The following is a 12,942-nucleotide window of genomic DNA, read 5'->3' on the forward strand; positions in this document are numbered from 1 at the left end:
ATCTTTTCGTCGTACCTGATGAACTTGAACGCTCGCATGGCGGCCAATGACCGAAAGATCCTACTCTTTGTCGACAATGCACCTGCTCATCAAGTCGTTGATGAGACGGAATTGACAAATGTGAAGCTGGCAATGCTACCGAAAAATACAACAGCTTACCTTCAGTCCCAGGATGCTGGAATAATAGCCTCATTTAAGGCTAATGTGAAGAATATCCAGGTGAAGAACGCTTTGGCTCAAATCAATTCCGTGATGGCCGGGCAGCAGGACAGACATTATGAAGTGCCTCTGGTTGAGGCCATGGGCTGGGCGCTTGAAGCATGGCGATCTGTTTCTCGGACAACTGTTGTGAACTGTTGAGAACGGACGGGTGTTGTCGATTCTAATCTGTCGTCTTCGAGTGTAAATGTCGAGTAACATGCATGTCCATTGATAACCATTGGTTTCAACAAGTAATACCTTTTCAAGTATATATTCTGGGAAAATTGAATAATTGTTACCGTTTCGAAGTCGGAGGGAAATCAGTAATTTGTAGACACCGTCACATTCGAATCGTCGTGTTTTCGCTTTGTCGGTTCGATTTTGGTTGCTGGTCATGTGGCTATCACGGTGTTGTTTCGTTTGGCGTGCACTGTCAAAAGGTCTGAGGATAATTCACTAACAACTCGAAACTGCACTCTTGGCCGAGTTGATCGGACAAACGTCGCTCCGTGCGCTGACGTCCCAGGCATTCGTGGAGCCGTCTGGGACATCCATCCCAAGGCTCAAAGGAAAGGTAGACATGGTACAGAAGTGGATCGCGTTAGACAACATCTAGAATCGACGCTTCGCTCGATCGAAACGTTGCTACATGACTTGTGTGTACGCCTTTGACGAGTCGGCGCTGTATCTGCCGCGGGACATGGCCATTTGTGCAATCGCGACAACCACGACACCGGCGACGAACCCCATCGAGCTCAACAGGGCCCAGTTGGACGGAGTGTCGGCGACCGTGATCAGGCTGCGGTAGTACGACGTTGCGTCGTTGTAGGCAGGCGTGTATCGGTAGTGGGCCTTGTACTGGGCGGCATCGTCCACGGCAGGTCGCTCGGCGCAGTCGATGTACCGGGACAGCAAGCACGACGGGTTGTAGCACGTGTTGGGGCTCGGCTCGAGCGGAAGGATGCGGCCCCAGTTGATGTTGACCGTGTCGAAAGCTGACGTGCACCAGTCGTTCTGGTCCAAGTACGGCGAGTCGCGGCCGCCGTTGTCGCGGTGGGGAATCTCAGCGGCATTGGGGAGGGTCGGGTGGATGTGTAGGTGGGCGAGGGTCTTGTAGGTGTCGCGGTCGACGTGGAAGAAGTCGAGCGCGGCCCAGAACGCGGCCTTCTGGTCGTCCGACAAGTGATCTTCGACACCCTTGAAGATCGTAAACGCGAGAATCGTCTTGTCCACCAGGCCTTCGAAGTCCGGCTGCAGCGCCGACTCTTGCAGTGTGAACTCCCCCTTGTGGCTCTCCGAGTACACAATTGTCGTGTACTCGATATCGTCGAGTGTGGAACACGTAGCAGGCACGTCGGGGACGTACTCGCCGCGGGGGACGTGTGGGTATGTCTTGTCCTTCTTGGCCGCCTGGACGTTGGCAAACGATCGGCAGCATCGTGTGTGCTGGCGGAATCGCGCCAAGTGGCGGGGGCAGTACGACGGATCGTCCCAGCTCACTTTGTAGCCCTGGGTGCACGCTCGCTCGGGGGTGTTGGCTGCGAGCCACGACGCTTGAATCCCCGTGAGATCGCTGCCTGCCTTCGCCTTGTCTTCGTCGGACGCGCTGTCGTCATCCAGCACGCGCTTGGCTTCGTCCGCGGCCCACGTCAAGTAGTCGAGAGCCGCCGAACGGGACGGATTGTTGCATCCTTCGTGGTCCGGGGACACTGCGAGCTGCTCGAAACGGACATCCTGGACTTCCCCCGACTCGACAAACTCGACCGAGTACTTGTCAATGGAGAAGCAGAAATCGCCCGTGTCGACGCCGGCAAAGTACGCGATCAAACTGACCGTGTAAAAGTGCTCGCATGTGTCCCGGATGCCTCCCGCCGGCGTGATCGGGTCGTACGGCGTGCCTTCTGGAAAAGCCCCGGGTCCCCCGCGGCCGTACGCTTGGGGCTTCCACCCATCGTCGCCCCAGACTTGGACAGGGAAGTGGAACGCGAGGTCGTGGATGGGGCTGCCGGGAAAGTTGACGAGGTATTCGGGTTTGATCCCAGCCGACTCGTGGGTGGGGAGGTGGATCGAGTGACCCCCGACGGTCGCGACGGGGTTCAAGTGGTGGTTGATTGCCGAGTAGTAGTTTGGGTACACGATCAAGGACGCCGTGTTGGGGGCGTTCTGGCTCGGGGACAGCGAGATCTTGGTCGACTTGGTCGCCCACGACCCAGGGGCGTCGTGGAGCAGGTCCGCCAGCAGCTCGACCTCGGACTTTGGGGCCTCGGGACGAGACCCATCGGCCAGCAACTCCCTCTGGACGCCATCGTGCAGCTCCTTGTCTGTCCACACCGTCGACTTGGACAAGAGGTCGCTGAGCGCAAACGATTGCTGGTAGTTGTTTTCTTCCGGGTTGTCGTAGTCGCCGTTCGTGCACGTCTTCAAGATCGAGTTCAGGCACGTGCCAGCGGCATTGCCAAACACTTGCTGCGCGTTACTCTGGTCTGCAAAGTACACGAGAGACCCCGTCACGCAGCTGCCGTACGTCGCCAGCGCCTGCGACGCGATCGCGCTCTTGACAAGTGTGAACGAGTCGGGGTTGTCAGCCAGGAACAAGTTCACGGGGGTGAGGGTGTCGCCAATCGTCACACGCTGGATGTCGGCGATCGTGTACAGGGCGGCCAGCGCGGCATCGTCCGTGCACGACTGGGCGGCGACGCTGACCTTGCCGTTGTTGCACCCTTCGGCGGACAAGTCTTGGCACAACGTTGTCGTAAACGCCTGGATGCAGTGCGCGGCTCGGGCAGTCGTGGCAAAGTCCTGGATGACGTTCACGTCCAGGAGACACTCGGTGAAGGTCAGCTGGGCGTCGCAGAATTGCTGCGTGTTCCAAAACTTGATAAACTCGGCGTGTGCTGGAGCGGGGGTGGTCCTTGTCGGCGACTGATATGGTGGTGACGGCGGAAGGTAGTCTTCGTCGTACCCGTGATCGGTTCCATACCCGTCGTCACCATAGCCGGGAGCTTCTGTCCCGTAGCCAGGTTCGGCAGTGGTTGTGGTGGGTGAGCCGTAGCCTGGCTCGGGACTGCTTGTCGTCGTGGTGGGTTCCGGAGTCGGCGCTGGAGTTGGGGCAGGAGTCGGGACTGGAGTGGGGGCGGGAGTTGGTGCCGGAGTAGGTACCGGAGTTGGAGCGGGTGTAGGAGCCGGAGTAGGTGCAGGAGTAGGTGCCGGAGTCGGCGCAGGGGTAGGTGCTGGAGTTGGAGCGGGAGTGGGAACTGGTGTAGGAGCCGGAGTTGGGGATGGAGTTGGGGCTGGAGTAGGAGCGGGCGTGGGTACTGGCGTAGGAGCCGGAGTAGGTGCTGGAGTGGGGGCGGGAGTTGGAGCGGGTGTAGGAGCAGGAGTTGGTGCCGGGGTAGGTGCCGGGGTAGGTGCCGGTGTTGGTGCTGGCGTTGGTACCGGAGTCGGCGCAGGAGTGGGGGCGGGAGTTGGAGCGGGAGTCGGCGCAGGGGTAGGTGCAGGGGTGGGAGCGGGAGTTGGTGCTGGTGTAGGTGCAGGAGTGGGTGCAGGAGTTGGTACCGGTGTTGGTGCTGGCGTTGGTACTGGAGTCGGCGCAGGGGTCGGTGCGGGTGTGGGGGCGGGAGTTGGAGCAGGGGTTGGTGCAGGAGTGGGTTCTGGTGTAGGAGCCGGAGTAGGTGCTGGAGTTGGAGCAGGTGTTGGTGCAGGAGTAGGTTCTGGTGTAGGAGCCGGAGTAGGTGAAGGTGTGGGGGCGGGAGTTGGCGCAGGGGTAGGTGCTGGTGTTGGAGCTGGAGTAGGTGCTGGGGTTGGAGCAGGCGTCGGCGCTGGAGTAGGTGGTGTTCGTGTTGTAGTTGGTTGAGGTGTTCGTGACGGTGTTGGTGGAGGGGGTGGTGTCGTGGCAGCAGGTCTTGTAGGGGCCGCTTCCACAAGGTTCAACCCTTGCAAGACGATCGGCGCCAAGGTCGTGAGAAGATAGCTGATCTTCATCGAACGCAGGCTAGTTTGGAAGTGAGATCTTTGACAGGCACGCCGCTGAGGCGCTGCCACGCCATTGGTGGTCAAAATTTCATATCCGTGTGGGGAATCCCGCACTCTTGATTGGTCCGACCTCTCAATATTGGCCGAAAATTTCTTGAAAATCGGGTAGTTTCGTGGGAATTTTTAGGGGGTTACAATTTGATGTGCATCAAGTGGGGGCGACTGAGTGCGATTGGTGCGAGATTTTTCAAATCTTGGTCGCGATCTTCGACGGTCGTGGCGACGGCCCACAGCCACGTACCCACTCTTGCATTTGCACAGCGCCTTGCCATGCGACCACTCTCGCATTGGGTTGTCGCGTCGGCAGCAGTGGCGGCCACGACGGCTGCGACAGAGGAACACCACCACCGCGGGGGCGTGGTCCAGTTCAAACCGCCGTTCAAGGCATTCGACCCAAACCATCACAAAGCTGTGTTTGCGCACTTTCGCGGGTGTGCGTCGCAGTGTTCAAGAAACGACTCGTACGACGCGTTCGAGAAAGACCCTTGGGGAGCCTTCACCTACCTCGGCGGGTACTCGGCGTGCGTGACATCGTGTCTCGCCCACGAAATCCTCCAACTTGTCACGTACTACAAGTCGACGTACGCCAAGCTCCTGGACGTGACGGAGAACCAACTGCGACTGACCAAAGGGTACATTGCTGGTACGCACGACTTCGACGTGATCGGGAACCGCACCCACGTCGGGTACTCATGCGTCCTCCCCGACGAATACTTTATCCAGTGGTCCAAAGTCATGGTCGAAGTGCCCATCTACTTTGACGACCGAGGCAACGGAAACAACAACCCGAACGACGTCGTCGGCGGAACGTTTGTCCGTGCTGACATGTACTTGAGGTACTGCGCCAACGTCGAACGAGGCGATGCATCGCTCGATTTCAACGCGCTTGACGACGCCAACGGCCTCGGTGGGCTCAAGGTCCGCTGCCACAACGTGCTGATGAATTACCTAACCGAGCTCAAGCAAACGATCGGGCACTCGATCTTGCATCCAGCCTTGGCCAGCACCGTCCCTGACGGTTCCTGTACCAAGCGCGTTAACTGCCACGTGACCCTCAAGCCAAATCCCAAGGCGACGGCGGTCGCGGCCGACCATGTGTGCGTCGCGGAAAAGACACTAGCGCATGACGCCGCCCGTCATGGCGGGCCATTTCACTTGAACGAGAACCGCGCTGACGACTTTGCGTACCTCCAAGATCTATTGATCCGCTACGTGAACCACGACACGGGCAAGTGCGACGACGTCGTGATCGACTCGGCGGCGAACGGAGATGCCGCGACGCCGCTCACAATCTCGTTCAAGAAGGTGCCCTCGAAGCACTTGGATCTGTTTACGATCTCAGGTCTCCCACACTTCGACCCGGACAGCCAAACGTTCACGCTGGACGGGGCGTTGGGCGTGTCGGGGGTGTCCATCACACCCAACGATGTCGAGGGCGTCAAGAACATGGAGTGGCTCGTGTTTCCTCACCCGACGGAAGAGAACGCCCACGGCGTGTACCAACCTGGTCCGTTCGAGTACTCGAATGCCCGGCAGTACCTCAACCACTTGGCATTCCAGGCGACGTTCTCGGGCATGTGCGAAGGGTTCGAGGACTCTCTCGATGGATCCCCCACCGCCGTTCAAGTGAATCAACCGTACTCAATCGCGTGCTTGTACCGCATCTTCTCGCTCAAGTGCGACTGCATGCAGGCCGTTCTCCAATGCTACTCACTCCAAGCGCAGTACTCCACCGCCGTCGGGAAAACTCTCGGCCGTGCTGCGTCCATCCTGTGCGGGTTTGTCCTGTGCCAGAAGTCGAGTGTGTACAAGATGTTCCTCAATAGCCAAGGGGTGAGCCACTCGACGATATTGGCTGAAGTCTTGTTGCGTGCGAGCGAGCAAGTCCAGTCGACGCTCCCGATGGCGTCCGCGGCGCTCGTGTCGTTTGTGGTCGGAATGGTTGCCTTCGTCGTGGCCAAAAAGGTAGCGTCCCCCGCCCCCAAGTGTTCCATGGAAGACGGGTATGCCAACCTCATCTAACTGAGCGCGCCGACAACGAAAATCGAGCACTAGTATGTGAATGAACGTGATTGTATGGCCCATTCGCTACGTCGTAATGGTGTTCGTTTGCTCTGATCGATTGGGTATTTGGTAGCTCCTGTGGCCAGCAACTCGGACACGGGCGTACGTGTCCATTCGTGTGGTCGTAGCTTCCAGTGGGAACGCAGGATGACCCAGCAACCATTGATTCGTTTGAATACAGCGGGACCAAGACGGATCTCCCACGGCTAAAGCATCCTTACCATAGGGTGGATGTCAAAACCGTTGCCGGAAGGGAGCGCAGTCGCCAGCGTTTGCTGGCCATCGTGCCTACGAAGCAGCAAGATGGCGAAACGTAGTCACTAATGGCTCTCATGATGTCGGCAGGGCGTCTGTAGGAGCACATGACAGACACACTTGAGCGTGCGCCGTCGTGCACAACATTACGTCATCCATGGCATACACGCCGACGATCATCCATTGTTCACCTCGGGTCCCCAAGAGGTTTCGATGGACCTGGAGTAAAGGATGCCACGTTTGATCTCCCACATTGCGTCACGACGAGGTACGATGCGCCCATGTCCTTCATGCTCACTTGGAGCCTGATGGCAAATGAAGCATCGATACGTCCAACCAGCCCAAGCCATCCCTCGTGCATGATCGCTGCAGCACGTGCCATCAGGGCTCGACCATTGTCTCAACTACGGATAAAGAATGTCCGGTTAAAACTTTAAAAGTTATGCACAATTAAATATCGCCGTCCGTTGAGTTTCGTCGGCGACAGCAACGCGATGAACTCGACGGACGTGACGGCCATCAGTATTCATGGAGTGAACCCACAGCACCTTGTCGTACGCACGTGGAATGAAAATGGCGGACGAAACTGATGCATTTGAGTAGGAGAAGATCCTGCGGAATCGTATCTACGACTGCATGTACTGGAAAGGTACTCGCACGACAGAACCCATCGTCGTCTTACGTGCTGTTGTAGAGCAATGCTTTGGGCTCACGGCGGAAACGCTTGTGGACAAGGCCATTGAACTCACACACATTGGGGGACACTTTGGCGGAAACCAACAACCCACACCGTTCCTCTGCCTCATTTTGAAGATGCTCCAGATCCAGCCCGACTTGGAGGTATGTAGCGTTGGAATCGGGTGTCAACTCACCATTCGTGCGTGTAGATTGTCGTCGAGTTCATCAAGAACGGAGACTACAAGTATGTGACCATCCTCGGCGCGTTCTACCTGCGGCTCGTCGGAAAACCGACAGAAGTGTATCCAATGCTGGAAGAGCTCTTGGCCGATTACCGCAAGATTCGCAAGCGCAACACGTTAGGTGGTGTCTCTCCCGTTCCATCCAACGCGTTCGTGCTGATTGCCTGATCGTAGGATGGGAAATGCTCCACGTCGACGAAGTGGCCGACATCCTGCTCAAGGAGGAGTACTTCTGCGACATAGCCTTGCCGCATCTCGTCGACCGATACCAACTGGAAACGACCAACGCGCTCAAGAAGTACGTTAGTCCTTTGGAGACCGAGTTGGTCTCGGACGACGACTCGGACGACTCGGATTAACATTCGACCCGTTTTTTTTTCAAATTTGGACTACTTTCTCCAATTTTTCAAGTTTTATCCAGATTGCAGAGGATTTCGCCATATTTTCAGGTTTCATCGAATTTTTTCAATTGCTGTACTTTCGTTGGACGGAACGCGTCAAAAAGGACAACGAATCGCAGTAATTTTTGTGAATTATTTCCGATATTGTCGTTGCAATTTTCACCAATTTTGACAGATGGATTTCATCAAATTTGAGTCAGAAGTTTGAAAAATGGGTGAAATTCGCTAGGCTGAGCCAAAACCTTGAAAAATGGTGTACCATGGCGACAAGCGGCGACGGCTTGTGGCCGTGGGCTTGAGTGCGCTCGTCGGTTCCGTGTGCATTATGAGCGGGTTCTTTGGACTGGACATGGACGTCCTCCAGGTGAATCTCGCACCCGATGCCGTTTCCAGCGACATCCAAGAGCATGAAACGCCGTCGTCGCAACCTCTTCCGAAAGCGTTTGACCGACTCGTGTTGGTCGTGATCGACGCATTGCGAGCAGACATGGTGCTCGGAAATGCTGCCATCCATCGCAGTCATCACTACGGAGAAGATTTGTCGATGTTTATGCCGTTCACGGCGCAGTTAGCGCGACAGGACGGCACCGTCGCGTACGTGGCGCAAGCCGGCGTGCCGACGGTAACGATGCCGCGACTAAAGGCCTTAACGACTGGCAAACAGCCCGCGTTTATCGACGTGCTGCGCAACTTCAACTCGAAAGCGGTCGACGATGACAACATCATGCAGATGTTCTTCCACGGTATGGATTGCAAAATTGTAGGAAGCTTGTAGTTGCTCATCGCAGTCGTAGCGGGGTACCGCATGGTGCTGTACGGCGACGAAACGTGGCTTGCGCTATTTCCTCATATTTTTCACCGACACGACGGTATGTCCATCGATATTTGGACGCGTTTGCTGCATGTCTGCGCTGACGGAATGCGGGGTAGCTACGTCGGGTTTCTTCACGCGCGACACTGTCTTTGTCGACTCGAACGTGACGCGCCACCTTAACGAAGAACTTGACCCAAGGATGGCATCGCCAAAGAGCCGCGACTGGGACGTCCTGGTGCTGCACTACCTCGGCGTGGACCACGTGGGGCACCTCCATGGGCCGCACTCGTCGTCCATGCGCCACAAGCTCGGTGAAATGGACGCGGTGCTGCAAATGATTCACCACGCCATTCAAAAACAGGACGCGATTCGGCAGCAGGATACCACATCATCTCAAAAGAGCTTGCCCACGCTTCTCGTCTTGTGCAGCGACCACGGTACAGCTGTCAACCTGTGGGGTCGACTCGGATGCGTGTTGGCGTGACGTAAATGGTGAAATAGGCATGACCAATACTGGCAATCACGGGGGCGCATCCGCGGAGGAATCGTCGGCCTTACTTCTGTTTGTATTGCCTCCAATGCGCGAGACCGCCCCAACTGCGCAGCATCAGCAGCAGGGCGCCGAAGCTGACGGCCCGTCGCGAGGTGAACGGAGGTCTTCGTTGTTTCGCCGCGTGTTGCAGGTGGATCTGGTGCCGACCCTCGCCGCGTTATTTGGCCTGCGTATTCCCACGACCAACACGGGCAAAACTTTGCACGACGTCGTGAACGCCGCCGGCATGAAGGAACCTGTCGAAGCGCTTCGGCGAAACTTGGACCAACTCACGAAATCGTGGTCGCCCGCCGACCGAGCCAAGCTGTGGAAGATGCCAGGGACGTCATATTCCAGCGAGGCAGGGTTGACGGAAGCACTGGAGCGTGCCCAAGCGGCAGTACTGGAGAGCGATGGAAGCGAGTACAATGCAGGCGCGATCGTCGTGGGTATTGCATGCATGGCGTTCGGAATGGCCCTGTCATTTTCGGCGTCTGGAGTCGAGAGTGTGTGGACGAGAAAGTCGTGGAGTCTTGTCGTCCTGGCTGCAGGGACCGTCATGCAAGTGGCCAGCTATGGCTCGAGTTCCGCCATAGAGAATGAGCACACGACGTGGAACTTCATCTTGACGACGCTGTGGATGTTTCTTGCGCTTAGGCACGTTGCTGCCAAAGGTATGCCATTTTCAAACGAACGATGCAAGCATGACAGGATGGGAAATAGACTATCGCGACGTGCCCCTGGTTGCCCTGCTTGCCGTCACAACGCGACTCCTTCGAAGCCGCAACCAAGTGATCAACTTTGCCCGGCTCAACGACCTTCCATTGCTTGCCACGTTGAAGAACACGTCGGTCGGGTTTGAATATGAGCAGGATGATTCGTTGTCGGTGCTCACGACGCGGTCGCTTCTCGACGATTTCGAGTTGCCACCAGGGTACGAGAAAATCGGCGCCGTCGTGTGCATCGGGCTGTATGGGATCTGGAAGCTGCAACATCTCGGTGTTGCAATGTTCTGGCACGCCTTGCTTCAAGTGGTTTTCGTTGGCGGGCTTGCTGCAGCGCTCGCGTTTGCCCTCTGCCCGACCGTCGCGGCATTTGCCCATGCCACGTACATGGCCGCCGCCCTCCTACTCGTGTCGTCTTGGGGTGTGAGTACGAAGAACGCAGCATCGACGTCCTCGTCGCATCGGCGCTTCATCCCCATGGAACTGTCCGCGTGGCTGCTCGGTCTGCTCCTTCAACGGTGGGTTGGCGGCAGTTTCAAAGTTCCTGTAACGAACGAATTGTTCTTCTAGCGAGTCAAATTCGGCAGTTTTGGCGATCCTATGCGTACAACAAGCATGCTCCTTTGCGTGGCAGAGGCGGCGCCGTCATGACGACGACGTGTCCATCGTAGCGGCTATGTCAACACTGTGGATGTCCAAATGTGCGTTCTACGCCCTAGGCAACTCCCATCTCATGACCACGATCGACATCTCAATGGCGTACACGGGGTTGACAACGTACTCTCAAGGCATAGTTGGATTCCTCACGTATTTCATTGTGATGACGGGGCCGACGGTGGTGCTACTCGCGTCCTTTTCTGCCGGCTCAGCCGTCGACATGCTCCCGACTTTGTGGTGCCTTGAGCTGTTGAGTTGCCTCGTGTACAGGTATCATCCACTGGAGTCCGAATGTCGTCATCACCCGTCCGCCCCAGCGCGATCATGTATGCAATGCGATTCCACTTGTTCGTGTGGAGTGTATTTGCCCCCAAGGTATTGTACCAGCAATCCAATATTCACCAGCATCTACACTGCGTGTAGATGATGTATCACCTGGCGATTCTTGTCTGGGACGCCGCGATCACGGCCGTTGCGGTGGTCGTGCCAACGCGCTCGTAAACTCAAGACGACACATACCTACGTTTCTCAGTTCGCAGCTTTGTCATGTAGAGATAATAAATTGCCTCTAGTCTGTTAAGCCCAAAATATCTACTTGTCGGCCGAGAGGTCTTCCTTCTTGGCGACAATTTGTTCAATGCCGCAGGCCTTCAACACGGAGACGGCCAACTGCTTGCCAGCGTCGAAGTCAGCGCGGATTTCGTCGCCGAACCCTTCAGGGATCAACGGCAACTTGATGTCTTCGCGCGTGTCACCGTTTTCGTCCATCAACGAGACAAAGTCTTCGTCCGTGATGTCCAACAAAGTGTATTCGGCACGGGTGACGAACGGCACGGAGCAGTTGTGGGACGAAGGCACAATATCTTCGTACTTCTTGTTCGTGAAGATGTCCAACGCGGTAAAGTTGCACTTAGCGTGGCCGTGCTTGCCGGTCTTCGAGGTGGCAATGCTCACGACCTTGCACGGGTGTCCCTTGATCATGATGAACCCGCCCTTCTTCACCTGACCGGCTTCCATGGGGTACGTCTCCGACGCACCGGCATCGGACGATTCAAAGGAGTAGTCTTCGTCAGCCATGCTATTCGAACCGAGAAATACGAGAATGTGTCGAGGGAGGATTTCCGGGCACTTGCCACCCAATCCCATCCAATGAACGGGGGACCAGTCATTTTGCAGTATTCTTTTCAGCCAATTATGTCATGTCAATCTCCATTATTTTAGCCAATCCGATAGCTGAAAACGTATCCGGAGGAAGCAATCAACGACGATCTAGCCAATCACAACGCTGACATTATCCGGATCGACGCCCCGCGGCGTGTCCCAAGTCGCAGGTGGTGCGACGAGGGATGCGTCGTCCAAGCCAACTGCGTGGGGCGACAGTTGACATCCCACCGAAATGTGCGAGTCGCCTGGATTGTCGGCTTGGAAGGTTTATTCTATACGTTAAAGTACGTCGGTCGTGGGTGGGGGCTCGAGTAAAACGCAATTGCGTTTTACTCGAACTTCAACTTGAGAATGGTGGTGGGGCAAACGAGAATGATGGTCGACTTCGTTTTTGCCCAAGGGAGGCACGGAGGCTGCATGCCAAAGGCGATTTATGGCGGCATCCCCATCCGACTCACGCAATACAGAACCTCATTTACGATATCATCATGCGCTCGTCAAACCGCGTGCACACGACAACTGTCTGGAGTACAATATATCGAAATGCTGGGTTTAGCTTGTTACGTTTGCTTTTTGGATGACTTGTCTTCACCAATAGTCAAGCCCCAAGGGCGATATTTTATCCTTACGCAATGCCATTCCCGCGGCTTGCTGCTGGACAAATGATAGCTATCGTTATCATATGTGGTGTACTGAACCCATTTGCTGAGGTGGTGTTGGTGGTGTGCTCCGATCTTGGAAGCCGTTGCCGTCATGTGGACGATTGATAATGCGTAAGTTTGTTTCTACGCCACTCACAAATCATCCAAGGCAAAGTCAGCTGTCTCATTTTGCAGCGTGTTATACATCAAAAGTGCCAAGGTCCATACGTCGGCGTTGACGCTGAAAGATCGTCGGGCGTTGGACCAATTCCTCCTCCCCACCACCCCATACGGAATTGCCCACACTCAACAGATCCAACCATCATGGCTTTCACGACATTGGCTTTGGTCGCCGTCGTCGCCGCCATGGTCTCGCTGTCCGGCGCTGCCGGGGTCAAGAATGGCATGTACGCCCTTGTCAACTACGCAAAGCACACCACTGTCAAAATGACGTACCTGCCATACGGCAACCTCCGGCGACGACGGCTGCCGCACGCACGGCCAGTTCGGTCAGGCCAACCGTCACATGGAGGTTT

At 56.3% G+C, this 12,942-nt stretch overlaps 5 protein-coding genes across 5 annotated transcripts; 2 read left to right on the forward strand and 3 right to left on the reverse strand.

Moving 5' to 3' along the window:
• Nucleotides 1-782: 782 nt before the first annotated feature.
• H310_03146 (hypothetical protein) lies at nucleotides 783-4,191 on the reverse strand. Its single transcript, XM_008866927.1, has one exon. It carries the CDS (start codon nucleotides 4,180-4,182, stop codon nucleotides 847-849), a length of 3,336 nt encoding a protein of 1,111 aa, XP_008865149.1. The 5' UTR covers nucleotides 4,183-4,191; the 3' UTR covers nucleotides 783-846.
• Nucleotides 4,192-4,485: 294 nt separating this feature from the next.
• On the reverse strand, nucleotides 4,486-6,347 carry H310_03147 (hypothetical protein). Its single transcript, XM_008866928.1, has one exon. It carries the CDS (start codon nucleotides 6,316-6,318, stop codon nucleotides 5,944-5,946), a length of 375 nt encoding a protein of 124 aa, XP_008865150.1. The 5' UTR covers nucleotides 6,319-6,347; the 3' UTR covers nucleotides 4,486-5,943.
• Nucleotides 6,348-7,010: 663 nt separating this feature from the next.
• On the forward strand, nucleotides 7,011-7,945 carry H310_03148 (hypothetical protein). Its single transcript, XM_008866929.1, has 5 exons — nucleotides 7,011-7,106; nucleotides 7,156-7,201; nucleotides 7,247-7,392; nucleotides 7,440-7,593; nucleotides 7,647-7,945. Exons 1-5 carry the CDS (start codon nucleotides 7,047-7,049, stop codon nucleotides 7,829-7,831), a joined length of 591 nt encoding a protein of 196 aa, XP_008865151.1. The 5' UTR covers nucleotides 7,011-7,046; the 3' UTR covers nucleotides 7,832-7,945.
• Nucleotides 7,946-8,123: 178 nt separating this feature from the next.
• Nucleotides 8,124-11,102, forward strand: H310_03149 (hypothetical protein; the record flags this gene model as incomplete). Its single annotated transcript, XM_008866930.1, has 8 exons — nucleotides 8,124-8,616; nucleotides 8,668-8,742; nucleotides 8,804-9,124; nucleotides 9,189-9,893; nucleotides 9,943-10,462; nucleotides 10,515-10,871; nucleotides 10,919-10,976; nucleotides 11,025-11,102. 8 exons carry the CDS (start codon nucleotides 8,124-8,126, stop codon nucleotides 11,100-11,102), a joined length of 2,607 nt encoding a protein of 868 aa, XP_008865152.1.
• Nucleotides 10,983-11,713, reverse strand: H310_03150 (translation elongation factor IF5A). The gene has a single exon (XM_008866931.1). It carries the CDS (start codon nucleotides 11,676-11,678, stop codon nucleotides 11,193-11,195), a length of 486 nt encoding a protein of 161 aa, XP_008865153.1. The 5' UTR covers nucleotides 11,679-11,713; the 3' UTR covers nucleotides 10,983-11,192.
• Between the last annotated feature and the right edge of the window lie 1,229 nt (nucleotides 11,714-12,942).

The sequence above is a fragment of the Aphanomyces invadans genome (assembly GCF_000520115.1).
Source record: "Aphanomyces invadans strain NJM9701 unplaced genomic scaffold supercont1.4, whole genome shotgun sequence".
NCBI classification, from domain to species: domain Eukaryota; phylum Oomycota; class Saprolegniomycetes; order Saprolegniales; family Verrucalvaceae; genus Aphanomyces; species Aphanomyces invadans.

Coding starts and splice junctions, on each gene's coding strand:
- H310_03147 (XM_008866928.1), bottom strand. CDS start 6,318: ATGGGCCATACAATCACGTTCATTCACATACTAGTGCTCGATTTTCGT.
- H310_03150 (XM_008866931.1), bottom strand. CDS start 11,678: ATGGCTGACGAAGACTACTCCTTTGAATCGTCCGATGCCGGTGCGTCG.
- H310_03148 (XM_008866929.1), top strand. CDS start 7,047: ATGAACTCGACGGACGTGACGGCCATCAGTATTCATGGAGTGAACCCA. Junction 7,107..7,155: donor TGAACCCACAGCACCTTGTC/GTACGCACGTGG, acceptor GCATTTGAGTAG/GAGAAGATCCTGCGGAATCG. Junction 7,202..7,246: donor CGACTGCATGTACTGGAAAG/GTACTCGCACGA, acceptor GTGCTGTTGTAG/AGCAATGCTTTGGGCTCACG.
- H310_03146 (XM_008866927.1), bottom strand. CDS start 4,182: ATGAAGATCAGCTATCTTCTCACGACCTTGGCGCCGATCGTCTTGCAA.